This window comes from Dryas octopetala, chromosome 3 (assembly GCF_963921425.1).
Source record: "Dryas octopetala chromosome 3, drDryOcto1.1, whole genome shotgun sequence".
Lineage (NCBI taxonomy): Eukaryota > Viridiplantae > Streptophyta > Magnoliopsida > Rosales > Rosaceae > Dryas > Dryas octopetala.
In genome coordinates, this window is record NC_141368.1 from 14,994,228 (window position 1) to 15,007,659 (window position 13,432).

At 34.9% G+C, this 13,432-nt stretch overlaps 1 protein-coding gene across 1 annotated transcript; it reads left to right on the forward strand.

Annotated features, from left to right (window-relative positions):
* Nucleotides 1-3,657: 3,657 nt before the first annotated feature.
* On the forward strand, nt 3,658-9,906 carry LOC147291257 (LEAF RUST 10 DISEASE-RESISTANCE LOCUS RECEPTOR-LIKE PROTEIN KINASE-like 2.4). Its single transcript, XM_086238005.1, has 6 exons — nt 3,658-4,414; nt 4,841-4,873; nt 5,261-5,296; nt 7,401-7,439; nt 7,581-7,610; nt 8,703-9,906. The coding sequence occupies exons 1-6, from the start codon at nt 3,682-3,684 to the stop codon at nt 9,824-9,826; spliced, it is 1,995 nt and encodes a 664-aa protein (XP_086094131.1). The 5' UTR covers nt 3,658-3,681; the 3' UTR covers nt 9,827-9,906.
* The last annotated feature ends 3,526 nt before the right edge of the window (nt 9,907-13,432 follow it).

Consider the following 13,432-nt stretch of genomic DNA (forward strand, 5'->3'; position numbering starts at 1 on the left):
GTATTGGTTTGCGTAGATTGGCTGATTTACCTAGTATGTAGTCTTCAGGGGGAGTCGACATCAGGAGCAGTATCCCGAAGCATACTCTCTTGACCATCGTGTACTCTTTTGTCCTTCGTGCAGGGTTATTTTGTCCCACTGGGTTTTGTTACCTGGCAAGGTTTTAATGAGGCACATCTTGGCATGGTCACCCTACTCATACTACATCCTGAAGATGTGTTGATTTGTTATATATGCATTTGCTCATCTTTTCCCTTTGACCACGGGTTTTTCCCATTGGGTTTACCGGGCAAGGTTTTGGTGTAGCAACTCTAATGCATCCTGCTCCCATAGACATATTATTTGCTTATAATCCAGAAAATATGACTTCACCTACTTTCGAGGTTCTGATACGACTACTCCACACTCACGCGCGTTGCACTCTTTTTTCTTCAACCAGGGTTGTTTTTGTTCCCACAGGGTTTTTATTACCTGGCAAGGTTTTAACGAGACAACTTAGAAGCGCATAGGAGAGACAACACTAATGACATGGAATATCTAAAGGGAAGTGTTGTAAATATATTATTATGTGTGGCTACTCCTATAATTAGTTATAGGGGCATACTAGTAAATGTTCAAAACTCTAGTAAACCCTACCTCTATATAAAGATATTTATAAGATGAATGAAATAGACGGATCATATTCTCTCTGCCTCTCTTTTCCACAAACCCTATTTTCTACATACTTTTACAACAGAGTGAGACTCCTTACTTTTCCAAATCGGTGAAATTTCTTTATTAATCCGACACTGTCGCTGAAAGGCTTTAAAGAAAATTGCATGCTGTTTCTTCATCATGACTTACTTTTTCCATTGACTTATAAGAAAATATGTGAAAATTGTTAACTTTTCAAAATGAGTCAAAAATCAAAATATATTATTTATAGACACCTCAATAAATTTCATTGATAAAGTTTCAACTTAATTTCCCTATTCAATTAAAACGTCAAAAGGCATATATCAAACTTAAATATCCCTATAGCTTAGTGGTATTATTACACAACAAAAATCCCCTCATTTTTAATTTCTATCGTTTTCAGTTCTACAGAATTTGAGCCCCTCTCACATCCCTCCCATGGCTTCCATATGGACCATACCCTAGCTAATACCAATCATGCTTATATGCGAATTCCTCTAGTATTGTATAATAAATCTTCAAGAGATTTTTAGAAACAAAATACTTTATAGAAAACGAACAGGTCAAATGAAAGTTATGTTATTTGAAAGCTTGAGAAAAAGTTTTGCTGAATAATTGATTTGGTAGGAATTGAATCAATTGATTGACTTTGTAGGTGTTTAGTTTCTTTGTGTTATTTTTGGTTTCTGAAATGCAATTGCAATGGTCTGATTACAGTTCTTCTTCTATGTTTTTTATTTTGCCTCTATTCATTCGGCTCCCAAAACAAGTAAGCACCAAGTGAAATGTCCATATGCCTATATTTCAATTTCATGATAGCAGGAGGATCACCAAGCAGAAAGTGTTAATAATATCATGAACAAATATGCTTGCATGTAATTAATCTGTAAGACTTTAGCAGAATATATCATGTGACCCTTACTTGGTTTCGTGAAGGGAACACATTAAATTTCACTTGTGGTGCCATTGTTCTTCAATGTACACTTGCTGTCCTTTGCTTCACATTCTGTACAATTTGGTTTAGACCATTTCAAACGAGCACCATCTTCGTCAAATAAATAAAGCGGCACTGATAAAACATCATACATCTTTGTACAAGACTTTAAGGACGGAAAGTTCCCCATAGAGTAGGAAGAATCAACGGCATAAGTTTTGTAGCCCCGGCCACTAAGGCAGGGGATCGACTTGAATATGTCTTTCTATTTCAGTCCTTGTCGGTTGTGTCAGTCGTTGCAGGGGACAGCGGAATAAGGTTATGTCAGTCGTCGTTTCATAGAAGTAGAAGGGGGAGTTTGGCATGTTGGGGATTTCTAAAGGCTTTACCAGCACACAATCATTTGGGTTTTGTATTTGGATTTCCTAATTCTTATAATCTATGCGCTTGACAAAGAATTTTACTAGTACTGCACTCATGAAAAATGGCCGACACATGTAGGCCATTTATTTTCTTATAACATATAAATAAATGCTCATTATTAAGTTAAAAAATTGTTAAAAAATTTAATGAGTAATAAAATCGTTCCAGACATTTGCAATGTTATTCTTTATTTTATAAGGTTTGTTGATTTTAGGTATTAAATTTCAATAGTTTTTTAATTTAGATATTAAAATTTAATAGTATTTTAAATTTGGTACTAGTTAAAAAGTCAAACATAATAATATAGTAAAAGTACTATAATTTATAAATATTACATCACATGTCACTACAATAAATAAAAAATGGCCAGTTACAAATAAATCAATAAAAAAAATAGAGATAATTAGGCTTAGGTTCTTTAAAAAAACAGTTTTTAGATGGAGATCGGGGGTGTTTTAAAATTTATAAGAAATCATTTTCATTCATAATAATTTATAAGAAAATCCTTTTAATTCATTATAAAGTCCTTTTAATTTACAAAAAAAATCATTTTAATTCATAATAAAGTCTTTGCCTGATTTGAAGGGTATTTCCCCCTACTTGAAAGGTATTTCTCCTCCTATGGTGTAGAGTAGGCTTTGTAGAGGCTGTATGTTAAGTTTTAACTTCAAGATTTTTGGTAATCTTGAAGTTAAAACCTAACATAAAACTGTCAAAAAAGAAAAATAAAAGAACTTAATTAAAACCTCTAAATCACTACCGGTCTTATTTTAAGAAAGGCTCATAAAATGGACTGGATTCTAAATCTCCCAAAAAAAATATTAGGTTTGTGCAGCAAAACAGTTTAGGGTTTAGGTTTCAAATTTTGGGCAGAACTCTAATTCTAAACCCTAAACCTCGCTCATTTATATACTATGCACCCCATTTTTATACCCTACCACTACAAGAAAAAATACTTTGGGTGACGAAATAATTTAATTATACATATGTATGCCATAATTAAATTATTTTGTCGCCTAATTGACATCATACTTATGCCATAATAATCACAGCATTACCAAATTTAATTATGACTTTCCTTTTGAAATTCATTTTCGTCTAAAATATATAGTACGTTTAATCTGTATCTATGTTAGTATTTAATTTGAATCATTGAATGGAAGCCTTACTCAGCTGTCCAAGTTAATTAAGCTATTTTGTGTGTCCAAATGGGAAATGGATAGCCATGCCATGATCATCCCAACACTTGGAGTCTTGGATTCTGTGCATGTATTTTCAGCTGCGCCAAAGAAAGCCATTAACCATGCATATGCAAAAGTAAGAGATGAGAATTTGCTGGATTTCTAAGGTTATCCCTATATATCCTTAATTTCTTCTAAGCAGCTAATTGTGTCAATATCTAAATAAACTATAGCTTAGCATCAAGTTTGGGTAGGAAATTCTCATGAAATCTAGGACCACAATGAAATCGTCAAACTCAGACTACTAAAAGTCTAATTAAAATGGCATTATTACCTAATTACCTATATGTCCTGCCATTGACTAGACTAGTGCAAGTTCACCGACGGTGCCCACTCACCATCGTCCCATATAAGATGTATAGTTGTCTAAATAAAACCCTCTCTCTCTCTCTCTCTCTCCCTCCCTCAATGGGAATAAGCGGAAGGTCCATATTCAGCTTGTCTGGGTGGGTTTTAATTGTAGCCTATCTTGTTACTGTCTTTTTTGGTGAAACTTGTAACGGCGGCAAGGAGTGTACGCCTTCTTCCTGTGGCAATATCCATAACATAAGCTACCCTTTCCGACTAAAATACGATCCAAAGCACTGTGGAGAGTCACAATTTACTCTGTCCTGTGACAACAACATCACTGTATTAGAAGACCTATCTCGAAAATTCTACGTACAGGCAATCAACTACGATAACGAAACACTCCGACTCGTAGATCCTGGCCTTATTCACAGCAACAATTGCTCCTCCGTTCCTCGTGATTCTTCAATTACCAGCGATATATTTGGAAATGATGACTCTACATATAATGCGTTGTCAACAACTGTATGCTTCTTCAAGTGTCCGAATCGATTGATTAATTCTTTTCGGTATGTGGACACTGCTCCATGCATTAATAGTCAACCAAAAACGTATGGTTATGTCAGGGCTGGCCATGTATTAGCAGGGAATTTAGAGGAGGGTTGCAGTTTAGAGTGGATCACTTGGGCGTCGTCCTTGTCATCCGGCGATTTCAACAACGAGTCTTACAAATACATAGACATACATAATGCATTGGTGCATGGCTTTGAGGTCGAGTATTGGTTAGATGCTCTCCCTTGCGGACCAGGCTCTTGGCACATCTATTCTAAATGTTTTCCTCACACCATCTCAGGTGCGTCAATCATCCCTCTTCTCAATTATATAGATGGATATGTTTAAAAACTATGCAAAATTTGAAATTTTAAAGACATTAAACAATTTTTTTTTTAATTTTAGAATCATATTCATAACCAGGGGAAGTCCCCTCGAGTATGCAGAACTACTCATTGGGTGCTTGAGCACTATCATATATAATTATATTTTTAAAATTTATTTAAAGAGCTAAAAGTTTTTTTCTTTTTTCTTTTTTTGGCCGGAAAAGAGCTAAAAGTTGTTGATTAAAAACAAAACATGGTTTATTTTCAAAATTAGTTGTATCAAACAACCATTTGCGCCTCTGTAAGCAATATTATTACATTTTTTTATTGCTTGGAAAAGTATCAGAATTTTATTTTAAAAGTATGCTAATTAATGTTTTGCTTTTTCTTTGTTACTGTAGGCTTCTTTCGACTTTTATGGGAATGGAATCGCAGTAAGGATCAATCTCTCTCCAAGAGTACCTTTTCAATTTTCAATTTTTAATTATTATATGACATTTATGAGTGAATCAAACTTTACACTTATCATAATTCTAAATCATTAGCCCACCCACATTCTTGATTTGGCCGGATTAATGTGAAACTTAACCAAACCTACAAGAATTAAAAGTGAAATTTGGCCCAATTAATGCATATATAACCAAATCATCATACCCATTACTATTATTTCTTGGTGATCATTATTACAATTTGTAGCCCGGAAAGGTATATATTAGAAATTGATTTTAAATAATTATATGCGTTGACTTTTTTTCCATTATTATATTTGATGACTAGGTGTGCTAATGTTTTTTTTTTTTTTTTCTCTTTTGTCACTGTAGGGTTCTTTGTTTGTCCTCGACATCATGTATATATTGGTAAAAGCCTCTCTCTAGTATCTATATATATGTTTATTTCAGTTAAATAACCATTACTTTTGAGCGGACAAAAATTAACTTCGTACTACTAAACTCATGAGGTAGGTGTTGTGTGGAAGCTTAATTAACAAATATAGCAATCACTAATATATTACTAAAAACAATATTCAATAAAACAGTAAATATATATGAATTAAAATAATCAAGGCAAAAGATAAAGAGAGAAATATCAACCAACAACTAACAGCTCAAAAGTCAGTAAAAAAACGCTTGAGCAGTAGGCCCGAGCTGGTTTTGGTAGCGAGCAATAGGCTCGAGCCATTTTGGGCAGAGAGTACAATTACAACAGTAGGGTCCCTACCCAGCATCGGCTGCAGACAACTCCCCTTGGTTGTTGTGGACAAAACCCCACCCCCACCCATCGAGTCCCCACTGTTTGCTATTTTTTGGCCAAGGGAGGCCAGAAGCAAAACCTTTAGTCCTTCTTGGTGTTTGATGCAGGGCGTGCCATAGGTCAAGTCCGATTCCGGCATGAACGGAATTGAATGTGAAAATTTGATGTTTGCGCCTAAATCTAGACTTCTATCAAGGCGATGGTGCAACCAAGCAAGGAACCACCTCATGGCCTAAGTCCTTATCTACCTTGGGGACAAAGTGTTTTGTAATTAACAACCGACAATATGGATCATACTAAATATAAGTGCAAATAAGGTACAGTGCATAAAGTAATTAATGAAATTAAATTACAAGAACGAGCTTGAAGGTAAAGTGCAGAGAATGTAGAGAACTTTTATTGAAATTAAATTGAAAGACAAAAACACAAAGTAAATTGCATGAAAACTAATGAACAAGAAAATTAATTCGAAAGAGCTTCAAACATAAAATAGACTAAGAACATAATAGACATACATAGTGTCTCGGTGTTTTTGTTATGTTGAGTGTGTAAATCTTCATCTTTATCAATTTGGTCCAAACTACTAAGTCACAAGTATTTTATAAAATAATTAGATATATAATGTAATTACCATATTCTAGATGCTCTTTTGATTAAATATAACAAATTTTGAAGGCCTAAATTTTCTAATTGTGAGACATTAGAGTTCGGTCGGGGTTGAGCTAAAAGTCAGTTGAGCCTTTAGTCAGGCACAAAAATATCAAGTTTAAGATCGACATACCCTTTGCGCAAATAGGTCGGCCCAGGCTTACCCATAACATTAGCTCAAGCCAACTAACCACCCATTGCTATAGTAAAGCAACATAAAAATAAAATAATATGCAAGGCACATTGAGTGATCTTAAGTTGTTCGTTCTAGTTAGAGGTGGGCGCGGTGCGGTTTGGCTTGGTTCACTCCCGAAACCGTGCGCCGTGCCGGACGTTTCTATACAGTGCGGTTCGGTGCTAAAAACCGGGAAGGGAGGAGAAAAACCAAACCAAACCATTCAAGGTGCGGTGCGGTTCTCTACTACGGTTCTGAGCCTAATAAGCTATTATTTAGATTGGCACTTTTGGGCCTCAGATTTGTTTTTTTAAGCCCAAGCCCAATTATTTTAATGATGCAAACTCAACCTAATTAACAAGTTTTGGCCAAAAAAAAAAAATATGTTTACAAGTTGATTCAATTAATTTAACAAAAAAAGCTCACACATTGAAATTTGTTTAACCTGCTTACTTGCTTAGTGCTTAAAACTTAAAAGTTAAAAACAAATACAATTATACAACCAATGATTATAACTACAAGTTAAACAAATTAAAAGTTAATAAACATAAAAATGTGTATAAAAAGTATATAAAAATGGTATAAATATGCATAAAAAATATATAAAAATGGTATAAAATATAAAAATATATATTTGTTTTATTTATGCGGTGTGGTTCGGTGCGGTTTGATTAAATGAAGTGTGGAACCAGAAGGAACCGGTACGGTTTGGTTTTCTTTACGATATTGACTTTTTTTTATCAACACAATTTTTTACGGTATTTTATCAGTGCGATTCGACCAATTTTAACCGTGCACGGTTAAAATGCCCACCCCCTAGTTCTAGTTGCGCTTCTCAAAGTTAGTCAAGTCTTTGATTTTGCTCATTTTTGTTGAATTTCTCACAGCACATGGACCAAACGACAATGACGTCATCCTTAACTTCAGTAAGATATTCTATTTCTTTCATATAATCAAATCATTGACTTTGTTCACTTTATTAGTTTATTTTACTTTTCAAAGTTACAGTGGCGATCTTCAGTTTTGTTAACTTATTATCTTTTTCACTTTTTTAATATTTCTTATAGATCAACGATGGGCACCACTCGTTGGCATCGGTAAGACTTTGTATAAGTTGTGGTATACTCTAAAATCGTTTACCGATTCTTTTTCATTTAATGATGGCCAGTACGTGTTTTATTGATAATAAATCAGTCAAAACCCCAAAAAACTATGGGTTTGAGTAAAAAACCCAGACAAAATTTTTATTTATTTTTAAGCTACATATATCTAGTGACTTTATACTGATCTTCTTTCTGATATTGCTCTACTGGGTTTTTATTTTTATTTTTTTCTTTTATTTAACTTTTTTATAAAAAAATTATTTCTTTTATTTATTAGGTTTGAATATGGTAGAGCTTATGGTTCATGGTTGATTACCTTAGGGTGCTGGATCATGGTTTTATAGTTTAGTGTTTAGGGTTTAGCTTTGCCGAAAACCCAGAAGCTAATTAAACCCTAAACCCTAATTGATAAAAATAAAATCCAAAGTGAAAACTATAGCTGAGTATGAGTTATAATTTGGGTTTATTCTAGTAGGGTTTAATATTATTTTAGAGTTTGAGATTTAGGGTTTAGGATTTAGTATTTAATTATGACTTTGCCCTAAATCTTATAGGCTAAACCCTAAATTTTACATAGAATCCAAAAATCATTTTAATTAAAACTATAACTCTCACGAAGTTACACTTTTCTCTTGAAGAGTACCTTCGCTTTGTTGAAAGTGTAATTCTGACTAGGGGTATTGGAATGCCAATAAAGGGGTTATGAGAGTTATGGCTTTAAACAAATATATAGGAAAAATAAATGGGTCTATTGTGCTCGAAAGAATTGTTGTTTGTGGCCTATAATTAAGAGACCATTTAATTTGTTTATCCAAATCTGGGGGAATTTTGAACCTGACTTATTACTGACAAGATACTGAGATCAATGTTGTGAATAAATTTGATGACTCTACCATTATTTGAGCTGGTATTATACTTTTAGCACATATTTCACCTATCTTTCATGGAAACAATAGATTAATTTGGAAACAAAAGAACTAGACAATCACGCACATAATATTACTAACATTTTGAGAAAAATATTGAAACTAGGAGCAAAAAATAAATTTTCTTACTCATGACTATTTTGGTGCCTTTCTTATACAGGATTGATTTTCTCGATAAAATTTATATTTGGCACTCCATTTGTGATGGCGCTTTTGATCCATAAATGGCAAAGAAGACACTTTTCAGTGCATAGCTCCATCGAAGACTTTCTTCATGGTGCTAATAACATAATGCCGATAAGGTATGATTATGCAAACATTAAGAATATGTCAAATAAATTTAAGGACAAGTTGGGTGAAGGAGGCTATGGCTCCGTATTTAAAGGGAAATTACGCAGTGGCCGTTTTGGAGCAATTAAGATGTTGAGCAAACCCAAAGCTAATGGACAAGACTTTATGAGTGAGGTAGCTACAATTGGGAGAATTCACCATGTTAATGTCGTGCAACTCATTGGCTATTGTGTCGAGGGATCAAAGCATGCTCTAGTATATGACTTTATGCCGAATGGGTCTCTTGATAAATACATCTACACAAAAGAAGGAAATACCCTCTTAAGTTGCAATCAAATTTATGAGATTTCTCTTGGAGTGGCTCAAGGGATTGAATATCTACATCAAGGTTGTGACATGCAAATTCTGCATTTCGATATAAAGCCTCATAACATTCTTCTTGATGAGAATTTCATCCCAAAGATTTCTGACTTTGGGCTTGCAAAATTATATCCAACCGATCATAGCATTGTCTCTTTGACGGCAGCAAGGGGAACAATGGGATATATGGCTCCTGAGTTGTTCTATAAAAATATTGGAGGTATCTCATACAAAGCTGATGTATATAGTTTTGGAATGTTGTTGATGGAAATGGCAAGCAGAAGAAAGAATTCAAATGCATTGATGGAGCATTCAAGCCAAATCTACTTCCCCTCATGGGTGTACAATCAATACAATGAGGGAAATGATTTGGAGATAGGTGATGTTACAGAGGAGGAAAGAAAAATAGTGAAAAAGATGATTATAACTGCTTTATGGTGTATTCAGTTGAAGCCAAGTGATCGTCCTTCAATGAAAAAAGTCATAGAGATGCTTGAAAGAGATGTTGAATGCCTAGAAATGCCTCCCAAGCCTTATTTTTGCCCACAAGAAATTCCGGTCTGTGATGTTCAAGATAATTTGAATCCAGCATGTTCTAATGTGGAGCTAACATGTACTCTATCAGCTAGGTGATGATCAGGATTCAAACGATTTGAATATCAATGTTAATTTACTTGTTACGATGGGTCACGAAAGGTACCCTTATCTTTTTAGGACGATCGAGCATCGACCAGATATAAATGTTTTGAAACATGTCTTTGATATGATTTGGTCCATATAGTATATATGCAGAATAGTAAAAGTCAAAATGGCACTATAGACATTGATTGGTCTACCTGAAACTAATTATATTGTTTATAATTCCATGCAACACTTCTTTTTGCTATAGCCCTGCAATATTTTACTTTTGTTAATATTGACTGGCTTATCGGATATGTAAATTTCTTCCCTTGATGAATAATCCTAGACTCTATCCTGGAGTAAAGTAGTGAGTCACTCTCATTCTGTTATTCTCATTGTTGAGAACACCAAAATGTTACTTGCATTTCATTGGTAGAGTTATATATCTTATTGAGTGAGGGTGATGAATGAATATGAATCTACTCTGAATTCCTTAGTCTCTTCCTCTGTGTTCTACTTCTTACGAACACTATCGATCATTCATGAATTAGTGGCTGAACTCCATTAAGCTGCCTTGTTTTTTAATTGGACTTGAGGTCTGGTTATCACCATATTCTGATATCGGAGGAGGACATTTACAAGATAGGGTTTAGATCGAACACACGAAGGTCACTACGAATTCTTGGTAACACCATTTGGCCTTTCTAACCCTCCTCTACATTTCAAGCACTGATGAACACCATTTTTAAACCTTATTTGTGCAAATTTGTCATCACCTGTTGAAAGCTAAGATGTCCAAATTAATGTTCTTTGGGGCAAGCTGCCGTTGACTATCTCGGTGGAGATACCAATTCATCATCTGGAGTGGCATTAAAATAGATTCAGCAAGATTGCCCCAATGATCCTAAAATAGCCAGTCTCATTCAATCCATAGAGGACCATTTGAACACTAAGACTAAGTTTTCTCTTCATGATGAGTTACGATACTACAAAAACGGATTTTTTGTACCATCTTCTTCTTCCCAATGGTGTACCAAAATTCAGGAAGAATCCATACATCTCCTACTGCAGGCCATTGGGGGTAATTGTGAACAAACAAAAGGATTACCATACTTTTTAGATGGATTTTGTAGCCTCTTGTGATAATTGCCATTGACCTAATTATGAATATATTCACCCTCCAAGCCTTCTTCAACCTTTTCTCATTCCAAAAGTTATTCCAAAAGATATTGCAGTGATATCGGTCGGCTTTCAACAGTTGTAAGCTTCTTCAAGTGTCCGAATCAATTGAATTCTTCTCGGTATGTGGAAAGAGCTCCATGCATTAACAGTCAACCAGAAACAACGTATGGTTGTCATGGTTGGCGATATAGAAGCAGGGGATTTGGGGGAGGGTTGCAGTGTAGAGGGGACGGGTTTGGCGTCCTTGCAATATTTGCAAGGCCAAGATTACAACAACTCTTCTTATAAATACATAGACATTCACAACGCATTGGTGTATTTGGCTTTGAGCTTGGATATTACTTACAACATCCGTCTTCTTCTTGTGGTTTTTATATCAACGCATTGGGCATTGGTAAATGTTATCCTTGCACCATCCCAGGTGCGTCAAATCTCTAATTTCTCTCTTTTTCAATTTCCTGCCCCAAATATGAGGCACATGACAATTATGTTACCAATCTAGCGGAAGTTCGACTTTTTTGTATAGATTAAATTTAAAATTTAATTTGTGATATATTACTCTTAAGGGCTTGACAACTCTTAAAATTACTTAAAAAGAAATAAGGTTGATTTCTTACATTAAAGGACAAACACAACTGAACTAAATTTTGTAACAATGAAGAAAATTTTTGCATGTTTCACGCACGTACATGTATTAATTAGAAGGTCCTTAGACTGTCGATGGATCGGCATAGCTACCAATCGATCAAAAACTGTAGTTGATATTAATATTAATATTATTAGTTTATACTAATATTGTTGCCAATCAATTTTTTATCAAGTTAAAAATTAATATTATTTGCTTTATCGGTTTAAGAGTTAAAGTTAGGACTTAGGAGTGGGCATCAAACCACCCAACCCCAAAAACAACTGCCTCCAACTGTTGGAGTACGTTGTACTTTGACACAACCTGTTGTGGTCTCATAGTTGTCTAAGGGTTTTGTGGCCTAAGCAAAGATCAAGAGTTCAATTAGAATTATACCTTGAATCCTATATGGATTTATGTGTTTTTGGTTTACTAAGGCTAAAGGGATTCCTATTACTTAGAGGACAATGAATTAGAGTCCTAGGCTAATATGGTTATATATCATATGAGTTTAGTTATGGGTTAGACTCATACTCTGCCACTCTATATATAAAGTCGAGATCCCCTTGCACACAAAACAATCCACTACAACAAAAAGGGGCTTATACCACAGTTGTATTTGCCACTGCCTAAATCCAATGGCAAATAATATGTCATAACCCACAGGTAAATAGTTAGCTATGGTGATTAAGTAAAAAACCACAGATTGACTATAGCAAATAGCTATAAAGCCACTGCCGCGTGTGGTTTTTACAATATTGACTACAGTGCCAGTGATATTTAATCCATTGTGTCAGTCATAAGTTCAGCTTTATGACCGAAACACTGTTGCATAGAGAAGTTCCCACGCCTTTTGTCACAGACCCAGTTGCAAATGAGTTCCAAATCAATCCTTTTGTCAAATAATATCCAATGTTCTGACAAAAAATTTTGCATAGAAAATACCCAACGCTTAACTCACTATCCCGATGGGACCTCAAATAATTACTTTCGATAAAAAATTCAAGTTAAAAATAATATTAACCAAAGACACTAAAAATTCAACTTTTCCCCCCCATAAAAATTCAACCATCTCCATATCCAACCGTACATCTCCTTGTAGACTCATTTCTCTCTTTCTCCTCAAATCCTATTCTTTCTGTACAAATTGTCACTCCCATCTTTTTCTGAGTCTCCCCCTTCTCTCACGCAACTTAGCAGAACCAAAGAAAAATATATGGGCTTTACCCTTTCCAAAACCCAACACGCGCCAGAGAGCTTCAAGAAAGAAAGAGCATACATCTTGAAGAAAGACAAGGGGTTGAGGAAATGAGAAACCCAGAGGCAGTGCATTGCCACCGCTCTGCTGGATATATTCCATGGAGACAGCGCTGGTCCCCATGGGACCAGAATGCTTCGATCTCCAAAACCCCAGTGGAATCGCCACCACCTGACGCTGGGAACCCGGAGAACGCGTGTCACGCGCCTCCCTCTAAAAGACTTTCTGGCGCTACTCTGTCACCTATCGCCCCTCTCTGCGCGCCTTGAACCATCACTTGTTGTTGGTTTTGTTTATGTATAGTATTGTGGCGGTACAAGTTTCCTCATAGTTTTTTTTTTTCATTTATGTATTACCTCCTAGATTTACTTGTGTCCACTGCCTACTTATCTTTGGGTCGTTGTAAATCTTCCAGTTTCCCCCCTTAATTTGATTGTTTTATTCAAATAATTTGTGTTTTTTTTTTTTTTTTGTGAGAAATCTCTTTTGTGTGTTGGTAAATGGGTTGTTGATTGAAACATATTGAAGCTTGAACATTGTGAGAAATCTCTTT

What these genes read in the sequence shown, in the direction of transcription:
- LOC147291257 (XM_086238005.1), top strand. Translation starts at nt 3,682, where the DNA reads ATGGGAATAAGCGGAAGGTCCATATTCAGCTTGTCTGGGTGGGTTTTA. An exon ending in TTTTCCTCACACCATCTCAG is followed by an intron (nt 4,415 to 4,840) that starts GTGCGTCAATCA and finishes TTGTTACTGTAG; the next exon opens with GCTTCTTTCGACTTTTATGG. An exon ending in TCGACATCATGTATATATTG is followed by an intron (nt 5,297 to 7,400) that starts GTAAAAGCCTCT and finishes AATTTCTCACAG; the next exon opens with CACATGGACCAAACGACAAT.